This window comes from Phyllobates terribilis, unplaced genomic scaffold, assembly GCF_046119375.1.
Source record: "Phyllobates terribilis strain yellow unplaced genomic scaffold, ASM4611937v1 Scaffold_13__5_contigs__length_258822181, whole genome shotgun sequence".
Classification (NCBI taxonomy): domain Eukaryota; kingdom Metazoa; phylum Chordata; class Amphibia; order Anura; family Dendrobatidae; genus Phyllobates; species Phyllobates terribilis.
Window position 1 is genome coordinate 160748639 of NW_027362773.1, and position 16996 is coordinate 160765634.

General features: G+C 45.5%; 1 protein-coding gene across 14 annotated transcripts in view; it reads left to right on the forward strand.

Moving 5' to 3' along the window:
- LOC141174168 (para-nitrobenzyl esterase-like) overlaps positions 1-16418 on the forward strand; it is a 47511-nt gene extending 31093 nt beyond the window's left edge. For all 14 annotated transcript variants that reach the window (XM_073658907.1, XM_073658902.1, XM_073658906.1 and 11 more), the window contains 8 exons: positions 797-1497; positions 1710-1817; positions 3605-3801; positions 4600-4802; positions 6759-6817; positions 6892-7059; positions 14391-14612; positions 14690-16418. In XM_073658907.1, coding sequence (XP_073515008.1) covers positions 797-1497; positions 1710-1817; positions 3605-3801; positions 4600-4802; positions 6759-6817; positions 6892-7059; positions 14391-14612; positions 14690-14832 — 1801 coding nt within the window. In that variant the 3' untranslated portion in view covers positions 14833-16418. The remainder of the gene's footprint in view (positions 1-796; positions 1498-1709; positions 1818-3604; positions 3802-4599; positions 4803-6758; positions 6818-6891; positions 7060-14390; positions 14613-14689) is intronic.
- Positions 16419-16996: the final 578 nt, after the last annotated feature.

Below are 16996 nucleotides of genomic sequence, written 5' to 3' on the forward strand. Positions count from 1 at the left end.
TTTTCACTGGGCAGTTTCTCTTCATTGGCATTCTGGCAGCACAATAGGTTCTGGTACTTCTTTTCCCTCACTTACCAGTATACATTGCACATGTTGCTGTCCAGTGACTTGCCCGTCCAGGACTGAAAGCCTGCATTTCTCAATGCCTGTATGCAATTTGGCAAACAGAAGTGGAGGACCCCAGAGGTTTGTGCCGTCCCCCCCCTACTTCCCGTAAACCATCTCGGCATCTCTACTTCTAAAGATGGATTTCACTTGACAACCGGTAGGTTACACCAAAGGGAGAAGCCCAGTGGTCGGCACTTGAGAGATTTTGGGTTAAGAGCCATAATAAAGGATAATTTGCAGACTTTATTTAGTATTTTATCCACTGGGGACACTGGCACTTGGCACCGTCGTCAGCCCCCGGTGGCCTCTGACAATGCTGCTTGGTAGAAATTGCATCTGGTGGGGTTGGCACTGATACCGATGCCAGCGCCCTGCAGTCATTAACATGCCTTAGTGTACTGGTGGTACCATGTCCCAGTCCGCCCATTTGAGTTATTTGTGGGTAGACAGCAGGGCCACAAGAGTGCGTATAGGGGTCTCACAATGTCACCAAGTGGGGGTAATTCAGGTGTATTGGCAGGAGAATTCCCAGATGGGGGATTAATGGGGTGCGGAGAGCTAAGCCATGGGCATCTCTGTGCTTAGAGCAAAAACAATGGTGGCATAACCGTAGGCCGCTCCACAGATGAAGGGGTTGATTGTGCCGCAAATGGAGATCCCCGTTAATCCATCTCTCTTCTATCGGCAGACGTGTGAACTTGCGGGGGGAGGTCGGCTCCCAATCTGAATTTAAGCATCTGGTCGACAACGAAGAGGAAGAAGAAGACGACGAAGGTGTCAAAGCCTTTCTGGACTCTGATACATCAGACACCTCCTGCAGCTCCCCGTCCTACAAGACTCTGGCCGCAATGTTCGGGGGCGTTGTGCTACTGGGTTTAGTGGTGGTCGGTTTGGCGTATCTGTCTGGAAACTCGGCGTGCACCTTGGTAGATGTGGTCACCTCATGTGGTAAAGTACGAGGTCAACACTGCGATAAGATTTACATGTTTAAAGGGATTCCATACGCCAGTCCTCCCAGCGGATCATTACGGTGGAGACCACCCAAGGAGCCCACCTGCTGGAACGACACTCTGGATGCCACTAAGTTCAGATCCATGTGTGCCCAGGTGCGTCCTCTGAGTGAAACGGGGGAAGTGATGGGATCGGAAGATTGCCTGCATGTCAATGTATGGACGCCCTCACTGGATCACGAAGCCAACCTGCCTGTTATGTTCTGGATTCATGGCGGATATCTGCTCATCGGTAGTGGGTTTGAGCCCGGGTATTGTCCTAATGAGGACCTGGCCCAATGGAGTCACATCGTCCATGTCAGCTTCAACTACCGTCTGAACGCTTTTGGATTCATGACTTTGGAGAAGCTGAGAGAAGGATCCCCCACCAACAGCTCCGGTAACTATGCTTACGTTGCTCATTTCTTATTTTAATCAGTGCAAATTGAAGATTTCCAAATAACCAACCTGAAGCTTTACAACGAAAGGAGCACAACAGATAAAGCCGATACTGCTAGAGGGGGAACAAGACGTAGAGACGACTGCTGCGCTTTATCGCTTTACTGACCCTACTGCTCTGTAATAACCTCTCCGCACATTACTGCCCTACAGGCAACTATGGTTTCATGGATCAGATCGCTGCGCTAAAGTGGGTGCAGAGAAACATCAGATCATTTGGTGGCGATCCAAACAAAGTGACCATCTATGGCCAGAGCTCCGGTAAGATCGATCACTAATCTGCATCTCCTCACCCAGCGAACGCCATTATTCTAATTACACAATTCTTGCTACTCGGCAGATATTTAAGGGCATCACTGCCCTGATAGTAATCCCACACTGCACCACAATCTGACATATTAAGGTGATCTGATTAGTTTTCCTAAAGACCAATCCCGGCTTGGAGATATCCGAGTGAAACACCTTCATATACAAAACTCCATGGTCCTCATGTGAATTTAGGGACCTTGCATCCTCTGGTGTTTTTGTCTCCGTGGTTCCCCTTGTTTCTGTTCTTTGTCTTCCATAGTGTCCCTTGCTTCTTTCTTTGGGTTCCTGTGGTGTCCCTTGTTTCTTTCTTTGCCTCTCATGATGGTCCTTGTTTCTTTCTTTGTCTCTCGTGGTGCCCCTCGTTTCTTTCCTTTGACTCCCGTGGTGCCCCTTGTTTCTTTCCTTTGCCTCCCGTGGTGCACCTTGTTGCTTTCCTTTGCCTCCCTTGGTGCCCCTTGTTTCTTTCTTTGCCTCTCATGATGGTCCTTGTTTTTTTCTTTATCTCCCATGGTGCCCCTCGTTTCTTTCCTTTGCCTCTCATGATGGCCCTTGTTTATTTTCTTTGCCTCCCTTGGTGCCCCTTGTTTCTTTCTTTGCCTCCTGCGGTGCCCCTTGTTTCTTTGCTTTGTCTCCCTTGGTGCCCCTTGTTTCTTTCTTTGTCTCCCTTGATGACCCTTGTTGCTTTCCTTTGCCTCCAATGGTGCCCCTTGTTCCTTTGCCTCCCGTGGTGCCCCTTGTTCATTTCCTTTGCCTCCCGTGATGCCCCTTGTTCCTTTCCTTTGCCTTCCATGGTGCCCCTTGTTCCTTTCCTTTGCCTCCATGTGGTCCCCCTTGTTCCTTTCCTTTGCCTCCCGTGATGCCGCTTGTTCCTTTCCTTTGCCTCCTGTGGAGCCCCTTGTTCCTTTCCTTTGCCTCCCATGGTGCCCCTTGTTCCTTTCCTTTGCCTCCCGTGGTGCCCCTTGTTCCTTTCCTTTGCCTCCTGTGGAGCCCCTTGTTCCTTTCCTTTGCCTCCATGTGGTGCCCTTTGCTCCTTTCCTTTGCCTCCCGTGGAGCCCCTTGTTCCTTTCCTTTGCCTCCGTGTGGTCCCCCTTGTTGCTTTCCTTTGCCCCCCTTGGTGCCTCTTGTTCCTTTCCTTTGCCTCCCGTGGTGCCCCTTGTTCCTTTCCTTTGCCTCCACGTGATGCCTCTTGTTCCTTTCCTTTGCCTCCACGTGGTGCCCCTTGTTCCTTTCCTTTGCCTACCGTGGTGCCCCTTGTTCTTTTCCTTTGCCTCCACGTGGTGCTCCTTCTTCTTTTCCTTTGCCTCCCATGGTGCCCCTTGTTCCTTTCCTTTGCTTCCACGTGGTGCCCCTTGTTCCTTTCCTTTGCCTGCCATGGTGCCCCTTGTTCTTTTCCTTTGCCTCTACGTGGTGCCCCTTGTTCCTTTCCTTTGCCTGCCATGGTGCCTCTTGTTCTTTTCCTTTGCCTCTACGTGGTTCCCCTTGTTCCTTTCCTTTGCCTGCCATGGTGCCTCTTGTTCCTTTCCTTTGCCTCCACGTGGTGCCCCTTGTTCCTTTCCTTTGCCTCCACGTGGTGCCCCTGGTTCTTTTCCTTTGCCTCCCGTGGTGCCCCTTGTTCCTTTCCTTTGCCTCCACGTGGTGCCCCTTGTTCTTTTCCTTTGCCTTCCGTGGAGCGCATTGTTTCTTTTCTTTGCCTTCTGTGGCCTTCCTCTGTCTTATTTTTTCACCCATCTTTTTTGCAGGAGGCACCTCCGTATGGACCCTGATGGTGTCACCTCTGGCCAGGGGTCTATTTCATCGTGCCATAGACATAAGCGGATCTTCAGTGTTTAAAGCCACCATGGAGGAGGCAGAGAAGGACAACCTCCCATTCCTGAAACGCAGTGGCTGCCAGGACCCTCAGTGCTTGAGGAATCTCAGTATAAGTAAAATCCTTCAGGTCAGGCTCTGATCGTAGCAGATTTGCCTCTTTTTGATTTGCATCAGTATTCGAAAGCCAAAAACTAAAAGTGGAAGCAGAAAAGCATTGGGATCCCGAACAGGTGCTCATCATGTAGAAGGAAACAACTGGAGCATCAGAGGTTTGGGAAGTAAAATCCATTATTGGGCTAACGCGTTTCAGGAACGCCTTTACTTATATAAACTTCTGGTGCTCCAGTCACTTCCAAGAAGCAGCAACCAGAGAGGATCCTACTGCTTTTCTGCATCGCCTCCATTTGGACGCTGTCCTGGATCCACGGCACTGGGGAAGAGACCACCGTGCTCAGTGTACTTTTAATGTAGTAGAAGCAATCAATACTTTTATATGAGTGAAGGAAAGGGGTTTCCACTGCATGAAAAGAAGCTATACTTGCAGGATCCTTCCCCAGTGAGAAAAAAAGTGCAGTTATGTCTCTGCTTCATGTGTTCATTAGTTGCACTACTCTTACTGTAAAGAACCCTTTACTATTCTGATAATCCGGTCCATATTTACTGACTGCAGTGGTGACATCACGACTGCAACACACGTGCCTGACCGCTTCAGCCAATCACCGGCTTGTGCCATGTATCTTGGCATGACTGTTGAGCGCAGTGATTGGCTGCAGCGGTCACGTGTCAGCACACTGTACCGCCACTGGAGCCAGGTAAAAAGAGACTGGCGAGCGACCAGTAAACTGCTGGTACTTGAGCGTCGGGGGATTGGTGAGGAAGGGGCTATTATTGTTTAGCAGCAGAATAACCGCTCTGTTACTCCTAGTCCATCCCTTGGTCTGAATACCCCAACTGGGCTGCCAACGACTTGTGCGACCTGCCACAGAAAGGGAAATTCATTGGCCCAATGACCGTGGTGGACGGATACGTGGTGCTCGCTCCTCCGCTGGATGTGTGGAAACAGAAAATCCCGGGTTACAGCGACATTCCCTACGTGGTCGGCAGCAGCCTGCAAGAAGCAGAATTTGCGTAAGGAGCTGATTACGTAAACTCCCTGTAATAACGCTGTGAAGCTCCAGATGAAGAATCAGCACCAGTAATACAATCTTACAGCTAAATCTTCCACAACTTGTACAATATTGTGCTCCAGAGCTGCATTCACATTTCTGCAGGCTGCAGCTCTCAGCACTCAGAATGGCTATTGAGCTTCACATGTTTCGCAATCTGGGAAGTGTCGTCTGATGTAGGAAAAGCTAAATGTGACATTGAAAGTTTCCACATACAGTAGTGTTCAAAATACTAGCAGTCCAATATGACTAACCAGATCAATCGCTGTTTTGGTATAAATTATATCACCACATGTCAGACAATTCACCAGTCGGTGCAGTAGATTGTAAGAAAACCCCCAGACTCCGCATTCATGATCTGCAGGTTATGAGTCTGTGTATCTGAATAATTAATTGTACTGGGGTGAGTTCAATATAATAGCAGTGTGGAGGTCACTTAGTGAGGTCAATCATTCTGTGAGGAAACAGGTGTGACTAAGGTGGCCCTTATTTAAGGGTGAAGCCAGCACATGTTGTACATGCATTTCTCCTTGAAAGCCGGAGAAATTGGGTCGTTCCAGACATTGTTCAGAAGGACAGTGTACGTTGATTACAAAGTTGATTGGAGAGGGTAAAACTTATAAAATGGTGCAGACAATGATCGGGTGTTCAGCTAAAATGATCTCCAATGTTTTATAATGGAAAGCAAAAACCAGAGAGACGCGGAAGAAAACGGAAGACTACCATTCAAATGGATGGAAGAATAGCCGGAATGGCAAAGGCTCAGCCAATGATCAGCTCCAGGATGATCACAGACAGTCTCAAGTTACCCGTGAGTCTCTGAGGAAGAAGTCCCTGCAAAGTCCCACTGTTAAAAAAAAGACATGTACTGAAGCGGATACAATTTGCCAAAGAACACATCAACTGGGCTAAAGAGAAATGGAGAAACACTTTATGGATGGATGAAAGTAAAATTGTTCTTTTTGAGCCCAAGGGCTGCAGACAGTTAGTTAGACGACCACCAAACTCTGCATACAAGCCACAGTACTCTCTGAAGACAGTGAAGCATGGTGGAAGCATCATGATATGGGCATGTTTCTCTTACTATGGTGCCGGACCTATTTACTGCATACCAGGGATCATGGACCAGTTTGCATATATTAAAATACTTGAAGAGGTCATGTTGCCTTAGGCTGAAGAGGATATGCCCATGAAATGGGTGTTTCACCAAGACAACGACCCTAAACACACCAGTAAATGAGCAAAATCTTGGTTCCAGTCCAACAAAATTGAGGTTCTGGAGCAGCCAGCCCAATCCCCGGACCTTAATCCGATAGAACTTTTTTGGGCGACATCAAAAATGCCGTTTCTGAGGCAAAGCCAACAAATGCCAAAAAAATTGTGGGATGTAGTCAAAGCATCCTGGGCTGGAATAACAGGTGATAGGTGCCAGAAGTTGGTTGACTCAATGCAACATAGACGTGAAGCAGTTCTAAAAAACTGTGGGTCTACAACTAAATACTAGGTTAGTGATTCACAGGAATGCTAAATCCTCAAAAAAAGAGACATATTGTGAGTTTGTAAAGACAAATGCAGACACTGCTATTTTTTTATCAGCCCAATGTTCCTTTTTTTGTTATTTTCTGTAAAGTAGTTAAAAATTATCTACATTTCTCTTCATGTTGTGAATTAGAAAACAGTGTGCAATGTTCCCATTGCTGGAAATAACAACTAGTATAACGATTTTATGCTTAATTCATGTTTTTGAACATACTGCTATTATTTTCAACACTACTGTACCGCCAGCAGAATTGTGAATGCAGCTCTGGAGTACAACACGGGCGGTAACAGAAAACGTTCTGGGCTATCTAGCAGGAGGCTTTCTTGGATCTACACAGTTTTTGCAAGTTTAATTTTTATTTGTGATTTTTCTTTTCAGCCCGTTGTATCCCAATATTTCCAAGTGGAGTGAGGAGGATTACCGTTGGTTTGTGAGCGGTAAGTGACATTTCTGTGGGTCCGTGGTTCTTCCAGGAGGCTCCAGCAGCAGCTTCATGTCTGTCCTTTCTTAGCTCTTCTCGGGACATTTGGAGGAAACCTGTCCTCTGAAGCTCTGGCGCTCTACCCCACCTCGGAGTTCTGCTCCCAGCCTGAGCGATGTGTGGAGAAGACGTACATGACTATGGTGTCCGACCTCAGAGCGGCCTGTCCCAGCAACGTGCGGGCCCGCCAAGCTGCAGGTATAGTGACCACCCCCTGTCGGAGCCGGCCTTGTAGTCATCGCTCCCCATTATAATATTATAATTATTACCGACCCACGAGGATTTAGTAACTTTATTCTTAACAAAAGGGGAAAAACACAATAGATACTCTATATACACACTATATACCGTATTGTTCAAAATAATAGCAATGTGTTCAAAAACATGAGTTAAGCACAAAATCTTTCTCCTAGTTGTTATTTCCAGCATTGGGGACGTCGCTCGCTGTTTTCTAATTCTAAACATGAAGAGAAATGTAGATAATTTTTAACTACTTTACAGAAAATAACAAAACATTAACATAGTGCTGTTCTAAAAAATAGCAGTGTCTGCATTTGTCTTTACAAACTCACAATATGTCTCTTTTTTGAGGATTTAGCATTCCTGTGAATCACTAACCTAATATTTAGTTCTTACCCACAGTTTTTTAGAACTGCTTCACATCTACGTTGCATAGAGTCAACCAACTTCTGGCACCTATCACTGTTATTCCAGCCCAGGATGCTTTGACTACATCCCACAATTTTTTGGAATTTGTTGGCTTTGCCTCAGAAATGGTATTTTTGATGTCACCCCACAAGTGTTCTATCAGATTAGGGTCCGGAGATTTGGCTCGCCACTCCAGAACCTCAAGTTTGTTGGACTGGAACCAAGATTTTGCTCATTTACTGGTGGGACTTTGCGAGGATTTCTTGCTAAGAGATTAGCTTCACACAGGTGTCTTCTAACTGTCACAGTCCTCACAGGTAACTGGAGACTGTCTGTGATCATCCTGGAGCTGATCATTGGCTGAGCCTTTGCCACTCTGGCTATTCTTCCATCCACTTGAATGGTAGTCTTCGGTTTTCTTCCACGTCTCTCTGGTTTAGCTTTCCATTTTAAAGCATTGGAGATCATTTTAGCTGATCAGCCGATCATTGTCTGCACTTCTTTATAAGTTTTACCCTCTCCAATCAACTTTGTAATCAACTTACGCTGTTCTCCTGAACAATGTCTGGAGCGACCCATATTTCTCCGGCTTTCAAGGAGAAATGCATGTACAACATATTTAAGGCTGAAGCCAGCACAAGGGCCACCTGATTCACCACTGTTTCTTCACAGAATGATTGACCGCACTAATTGACCTCCACATTGCTATTATTTTGAACACCCCCCTTTCAATTAATTATTCATATACACAGACTCATAACCTGCAGATCATGAATGCGGAGTCTGGGGGTTTTCTTACAATCTACTGCACCGACTGGTGAATTGTCTGACATGTGGTGATAGAATTTATACCAAAAACAGTGATTAATCTGGTCAGTCATATTGGACTGCTGTTATTTTGAACACTAATGTACTCTGTATATACTCACTCTATCTATCTATATATAAAGTATTCAGACCCCTTTACATTTTTCACTCTTTGTTTCATTGCAGCCATTTGGTAAATTCTAAAAAGTTCATTTTTTTCTCCTTACAGTACACTCTGCACCCCATCTTCACTGAAAAAAAACAGAAATGTAGAAATTTTTTGCAAATTTATTAAAAAAGAAAAACTGAAATCTCACATGGTCATAAGTATTCAGACCCTTTGCTCGGTATTCAGTAGAAGCCCCCTTTTGAGCTAGTACAGCCATGAGTCTTCTTGGGAATGATGCAACAAGTTTTTCACACCTGGATTTGGGGGTCCTCGGCCATTCTTCCTTGCAGATCCTCTCCAGTTCCGTCAGGTTGGATGGTGAACGTTGGTGGACGGCCATTTTCAGGTCTCTCCAGAGATGCTCAATTGGGTTTAGTCACAGTCACAATAATGCGACCGAAAAAAGACAATCATACAGGAAAAAAACAACGTCCCTACGGGATTTGGATAAGCCCAATCAGGCACCAATGGTATATAATACACTTAACTTGCCCTAGTAAAAGCCTGATCAATTCATGCCTAGCATGGGGGTTGGCACCCTATGACAACGATTTTGGCGCCCCCGTCATAAAGCGTAAGGTCCAAAGCACTCTGGAAGAGGTTTTCATCCAGGATATCTCTGTACTTGGCCGCATTCATGTTTCCTTCAATTGCAACCAGTCATCCTGTCCCTGCAGCTGAAAAACACCCCGATAGCATGATGCTGCCTCCACCATGTTTCACTGTTGGGATTGTATTGGGCAGGTGATGAGCAGTGCCTGGTTTTCTCCACACATACCGCTTAGAATTATCACCAAAAGTTCTATCTTCGTCTCATCAGACCAGAGAATCTTATTTCTCATAGTCTGGGAGTCCTTCATGTGTTTTTGAGCAAACTCTATGTGGGCTTTCATATGTCTTGCACTGAGGAGAGGCTTCCATCGGGCCACTCTGCCATAAAGGCCCGACTGGTGGGGGGCTGCAGTGATAGCTGACTTTGTGAAATTTTCTCCCATCTCCCTACTGCATCTCTGGAGCTCAGCCACAGTGATCTTGGGGTTCTTCTTTACCTCTCTCACCAAAGCTCTTCTCCCATGATTGCTCAGTTTGGCTGGATGGCCAGGTCTAGGAAGACTTCTGGTGGTCCCAAACTTCTTCCATTTAAGGATTATGGAGGCCACTGTGCTCTTAGGAACCTTGAGTAATGCAGAAATTCTTTTGTAACCTTGGCCAGATCTGTGCCTTGCCACAATTCTGTCTCTGAGCTCCTTGGGCAGTTCCTTTGAGCTCATGATTCTCATTTGGTCTGACATGCACTGTGAGCTGTGAGGTCTTCTATAGACAGGTGTGTGCGCTTCCAAATCAAGTCCTATCTGTTTAAACACAGCTGGACCCCAATGAAGGAGTAGAACCATCTCAAGGAGGATCACAAGGAAATGGACAGCATGTGACTTAAACATTAGTGTCTGAGCAAAGGGTCTGAATACTTACGACCATGTAGTTTTAATAAATTTCCAAAAATGTCTACATTTCTGTTTTTTTTCAGTCAAGATGGGGCGCAGAGTGTACTGTAATGAGAAAAAAAAAAAAAGAACTTTTTCGAATTTACAAAATGGCTGCAATGAAACAAAGAGTGTGTGTGTGTGTGTGTGTGTGTGTGTGTGTGTGTGTGTGTGTGTGTGTGTGTGTGTGTGTGTATACAGTACAGACCAAAAGTTTGGACACACCTTCTCATTTAAAGATTTTTCTGTATTTTCATGACTATGAAAATTGTACATTCACACTGAAGGCATCAAAACTATGAATTACCACATGTGGAATTATATACTTAACAAAAAAGTGTGAAACAACTGAAAATATGTCTTATATTCTAGGTTCTTCACAGTAGCCACCTTTCGCTTTGATGACTGCTTTGCACACTCTTGGTATTCTCTTGATGAGCTTCAAGAGGTAGTCACCGGAAATGGTCTTCCAACAATCTTGAAGGAGTTCCCAGAGATGCTTAGCACTTGTTGGCCCTTCTACCTTCACTCTGTGGTCCAGCTCACCCCAAACCATCTTGATTGGGGTCAGGTCTGGTGACTGTGGAGGCCAGGTCATCTGGCGTAGCAACCCATCACTCTCCTTCTTGGTCAAATAGCCCTTACACAGCCTGGAGGTGTTTGGGGTCATTGTCCTGTTGAAAAATAAATGATGGTCCAACTAAACGCAAACCGGATGGAATAGCATGCCGCTGCAAGATGCTGTGGTAGCCATGCTGGTTCAGTATGCCTTCATTTTTGAATAAATCCCTAACAGTGTCACCAGCAAAGCACCCCCACACCATCACACCTCCTCCTCCATGCTTCACGGTGGGAACCAGGCATGTAGAGTCCATCCGTTCACCTTTTCTGCGTCGCACAAAGACACGGTGGTTGGAACCAAAGATCTCAAATTTGGACTCATCAGACCAAAGCACAGATTTCCACTGGTCTAATATCCATTCCTTGTGTTCTTTAGCCCAAACAAGTCTCTTCTGCTTGTTGCCTGTCCTTAGCAGTGGTTTCCTAGCAGCTATTTTACCATGAAGGCCTGCTGCACAAAGTCTCCTCTTAACAGTTGTTGAAGAGATGTGTCTGCTGCTAGAACTCTGTGTGGCATTGACCTGGTCTCTAATCTGAGCTGCTGTTAACCTGCGATTTCTGAGGCTGGTGACTCGGATAAACTTATCCTCAGAAGCAGAGGTGACTCTTGGTCTTCCTTTCCTGGGGTTTTTTTTGTAGCGCTTGATGGTTTTTGCAACTACACTTGGGGACACTTTCAAAGTTTTCCCAATTTTTTGGACTGACTGACCTTCATTTCTTAAAGTAATGATGGCCACTCGTTTTTCTTTACTTAGCTGCTTTTTTCTTGCCATAATACAAATTCTAACAGTCTATTCAGTAGGACTATCAGCTGTGTATCCACCTGACTTCTGCACAACACAACTGATGGTCCCAACCCCATTTATAAGGCAAGAAATCCCACTTATTAAACCTGACAGGGCACACCTGTGAAGTGAAAACCATTTCCGGTGACTACCTCTTGAAGCTCATCAAGAGAATGCCAAGAGTGTGCAAAGCAGTCATCAAAGCAAAAGGTGGCTACTGTGAAGAACCTAGAATATAAGACATATTTTCAGTTGTTTCACACTTTTTTGTTAAGTATATAATTCCACATGTGGTAATTCATAGTTTTGATGCCTTCAGTGTGAATGTACAATTTTCAGTCATGAAAATACAGAAAAATCTTTAAATGAGAAGGTGTGTCCAAACTTTTGCTCTGTACTGTGTGTGTGTATATATATATATATATATATATATATATATATATATATATATATATATATATATTGTTTATTGTCAAACTACTGTGTTTTCTCTTTTTAAATCTTAATGACAACCAAAAACATCCAAATGACCCTGATCAAAAGTTCACATACCCCAGTTCTTAATACCGTGTATTGCCCCCTCTAACATCAATGGCAGCTTGAAGTCTTTTGTGGTAGTTGTGGATGAGGTTCTTTATTTTCTCAGATGGTAAAGCTGCCCATTCTTCTTGGCAAAAAGCCTCCAGTTCCTGTAAATTCCTGGGCTGTCTAGCATGAACTGCGCGCTTGAGATCTCCCCAGAGTGGCTCAATGATATTGAGGTCAGGAGACTGAGATGGCCGCTCCAGAACCTTCACTTTGTTCTGCTGTAGCCAATGACAGGTCGACTTGGCCTTGTGTTTTGGATCGTTGTCATGTTGGAGCGTCCAAGTACGTCCCATGCGCAGCTTCCAGGCTGATGAGTGCAAATTTGCCTCCAGTATTTGCTGATAATGTGCTGAATTCATCTTTCCTTCAACTTTCACCAAGTTTCCTGTGCCTTTGCAGCTCACACATCCCCAAAACATCAGCGATCCACCCACCTCCATGCTTTACTGTAGGAATGGTGTTCCTTTCATCATAGGCCTTGTTGACCTCTCTCCAAATGTAACGTTTATGGTTGTGGCCAAAAAGTTCAATTTTGGTCTCATCACTCCAAATTTCCTTGTTCCAGAAGTTTTGAGGCTTGTGTCTGTGCAGTCTGGCGTATAGTAGGTGAGATACTTTGTGGCATTTGCGCTGTAATGGCTTTCTTCTGGCGACCCGACTATGCAGCCCATTTTTCTTCAAGTGCCTCCATATTGTGCATCTTGAAACAGCCACACCGCTAGTTTTCAGAGAGTCCTGAATTTCAGCTGATGTTATTTGTGGGTTTTTCTTTGCATCCCGACAATTTTCCTGGCAGCTGTGGCCGAAAGTTTTGTTGGTCTACCTGACCGTGGTTTGATTTTTACAGAGCTCCTGATTTTCCATTTGTTAATCAGTTGAACGCTGCTGATTGGCATTATCGATTCCTTGGATATTTTTTTGTATCCCTTTCCTGTGTTATACAGTTTGTAGATCTGTTGACAATTCTTTTGTTTTCCCCATGACTCACAATCCAGAAACATCAGTGGCTGGATGAAAGATGCAAGAGTCAGTCTGGATCCCAGAAACTCACTCAGCTTTTATGCACACACACTGATTACAAGCAAACAGGTCACAAGTGAGGATGTTACCTTTAGTAGTCATTCAAACCCATTTGTGTCAAATTCTGTGCATGCTATCAGGCCAAAATCACCAGGGTATGTGAACTTTTGATCAGGGTCATTTGGATGTTTTTGGTTGTCATTAAGATTTAAAAAGAGAAAACACAGTAGTTTGACAATAAATGGCTTCACCCAACCAATAACCATGAGGGGAGAAAAAGTTTTTTTTGTTATCATTCATATGCTCTGAAACAAGTGCAAGAAAGGAAAAATTCCGCCGGGGTATGTAAACTTTTGAGTCTCTCTCTCTCTCCTATATACTGAACACATTCTATATACACTATACACAATATATATACTGTACACACACTATCTACTTAACACAAACACACACTATATATATATATATATATATATATACATATATACATACACACACACACAGTGCCCTCTCTTGTTATATACAGCACCGTCCCTTACATATTGGATTATCTATAGCCCCCTGTCTTTATTACATGCCGTCCTCTCTTGTTAGATATATAATGCAATGACTGCTGATGGAGAAAGGGAAAGCTTCTTTTCTGATGGAGGAGCTGATGGACTGGTCTTTTGGTCACCGGCTGCTCCATCAGCCGTCATTACATATCTAACAAGAGACGACTATGTAATAAAAGAGGGCGCTGTGACTGGCAAAAATAATGAGAATATACTAAGTAAGAGACGGTACTATATATAATAAGACATAATACTATGTAATAATGGGACAGCACTGTACATAATAGTAGAGGACGCTATGTAATAAGGGACTGCCCCATACATAACTAGAGGATGATGCATGGATGAATGTCCCCCCATCCCGGTCCCCTTTCTTTGATAATGTGCCCCATCCCGGTCCCCTTTCTTTGATAATGTGCCCCATCCCGGCCCCCTTTCTTTGATAATGTGCCCCATCCCGGTCCCCTTTCTTTGATAATGTGCCCTATCCTGGCCCCCTTCCTGGTACAATGTGCCCCCATCCTGGCCCCCTCAAGATATAATGTGCCCCAACCTGGTCCCCTTCTTGGGATAATGTCCCCCATCTTTGATAATGTGCCCCATCCTGGTCCCATTCCTGGTATACCGAGTGTCGGTGCTTTGTCCTATACACTTGACCAGAGAAGTAGCCTGCAATGATCTTGTGCTGACGATAGGGGGCAGTGTAAACAGAGTCTACAACCCCCTTGACCTGCTGGGAGTGAACTGCGGCACCTCTTACCCCTGAGGTTTGTGGTCTGCAGATCGGACCCCCAGCGATCATGGGGTCCTTCCCTATTGCTGCACCGTGTGCCACTGATCTGCGCTGTGATTGCAGAGACGCTGAGCAGCTCGGTGTACCGCTATCAGGTCGCCTACAATCCTTCCCGTCCGGCTCAGGTCGGCGGCTTCTTCACCTATGACAGTTGGTTCGCCTTCCACATGTTGGATACTCTGGGATTTTTTGGGACTATGGAGCAATTCTTAGGAGCGATGTCTGAAGATGACCATGCGTTCCAGAGATTGATGAGGAAATACTTCATACACTTCGCCAAAGAAGGTAAGAAATGGGGCATCCGGGTGAGGACGGATCCCGACGCCTGCACGTCGCCTCACACCTCCTTTTCTTCTGCGCAGGGTCCATGCCGCCCGAGTGGCCCGAATATCCTGATGGGACGGCGGTCTTATCCACGTTGCTGGGCGCAGTGAAGGAGTTTCGCTCCCCGCAGTGCGCGCTCTGGGAGGAGAACGACATGTTCCAGTACGCCTGGATCAACTGATTGGACAGATCCCGAGACACTTCCATCTATTTCCCTCCAAAAATGTACGAAAACCCCAATAGGAGCGGCACACACAAAATAGGACATTTTTTAATTCATGTCCTTTAAAGTCTCCGTTCACCTCTGCAACCAAACTGGGCTTATTTATTTTAAGGGTTTGTACTAAAATGAGACGTTCCCCGCCTCATCTCTATGCAAACGGGGCTCTTTTCTCCGGATATGTCCCCCCCTCCAGTAATCAGGGAAGTCCTCTACACTACAGATACAAAACCACGTCTCATCTTGGTACAAACCCTTTAACGAGTAATTAAAATGTAAATACTTTTCCCCATTTGTCAGGCTCTTGGGGGAGTCTATGGTGCAATGTGTGGGGGTCCCAGACCCCGTACAGCACTGATCTGCAGGCAATTAAAATGCCTGCCCAATATGAAAAGTCACATTCAAGGTTTAGTTACGGCTTTAAAGGGACAGCGTCCGCACCGAACGACTGCTTAAAGCGCTCGGTGCATCATGGCGCGGCCAAAAAGTACCTGGAAAGGTGGTACTGACCTGTCCGTGCCATGGGTGCACCGAGCACTTGGCTTAATCAGTCATTCGGTGCGGACACTCTCCCTTTAAGAGTTTGATTACGTCCTGTGCAGTAAAAATGGAAAGGTTTATACTGAGTCTCTAAATGCTGCAATTAAAAAAGGTCTAACAAATCTACGATGCGGCTTCTGCCCGGGGGCCGCAAGAACAATTACCGAATAATGCAAAAATATTCCCAAGCGCACCGAACCCTGAGCTGGGAAAATCTTAAAGAACTCCGAACCCTACAATTTATATTCAGGAACTGATGCAGTTTCTTAAAGGGATAGTCGAGGACTTATCCTTACTGACCCTATGTGCCTATCGGCCGTGTGACCAATCATACATGTGCTTCTGTCCGTCCCTTCCCGTGTGAGCGCCGTCATACACAAGGTCATGAAGCAGAGTTACAGGACGTCACCTATGATAATGCAACCACTGGGGGAATAAAAAGGAAATCCCGTATCACAGGGAAAAGGGGACTGAGCGGCACGTAGCACAAAGCAAGGGCTATCTGAAATATGAATGACATTACTGCTCTAGATAAGAAAAACATGGAGACAATTTTAACAATTCATGCATGCCCAGCAGCCAACGACAAAGCGATCTCTGTTGGTGGGGACCTATCCTAATGTGAACCCTCTCCTAGGCTGGAGCCTGTATATTATGGGTAGGAAGGACCCTGCTGCAATTCCTACTCCTATAAATGCAGGCTTCAGCCCAGGAGAGGATTCACATTTGATAGGTCAACAGAGATCGCCTCGTCGTTGGCTGCCGGCCATGCATGAATTGTTCCTATATGTGCTAAGTGTCTCCATTTTTTCCTATTATGAATCGCATTACTGCTCTAGATATTTCATGTTTGCATGCTATAGCGTGTTAATTATGTATAGAGATGGCCACTCTTAATATGCACCTGTTCTCTGACAGTAAGTCTTTTGTGCTTGCAAAAGCTAGGACGACGGATCTGTGAGGATAAAGTATATAACACGAGGATATAAAGGGATTCATGTTATAAAGACCCTCGTCTTGTGGCTTCTGTCTGGGGGGCTCTCGGGGCGCTGCTGCTTGTACACAGACAATACAGGGGCTGCCACAAACTCTCAGATGCCGGTCGTCCAGCACAGACGGCACCTTCCTACAAAGTGCACACTTCTGGCCTCTGTCCCAGGACTTGGGGGCTAACGGAAATATGACAATATGTGCCGGGAACTTCTCCTTGTGTAAATGTTTGACTAAGTGCAATAATATTTGGCCACCGAGCTCCGAGAACATAGCTGGGGCGATACAAAATCTTCTTACACCTAAGGTCCTTGCTGCAAAAGTAACAGTGTTAGGGCTCATTCAGACAGCCGTATTTTCAGTCCGAGTGCGATTCGACAAAACATGGGCTCGCGTTTCGAGCAATGTTAGTCTATGGGGCCGTGCACGTGTCAGACTTTTTTTTTTTTTGATGAGAGAATATCCGCTCGTGTGACCTTATCCTTACAGTGAAAATTAAAGCGGCTAGCGAGACGGGAAACTTTACTAGACCAAGGTTTGGTTCAGACGGCCGTTAATAAAAGGAATATTTCAACGCTACACCGTTGAAATATGT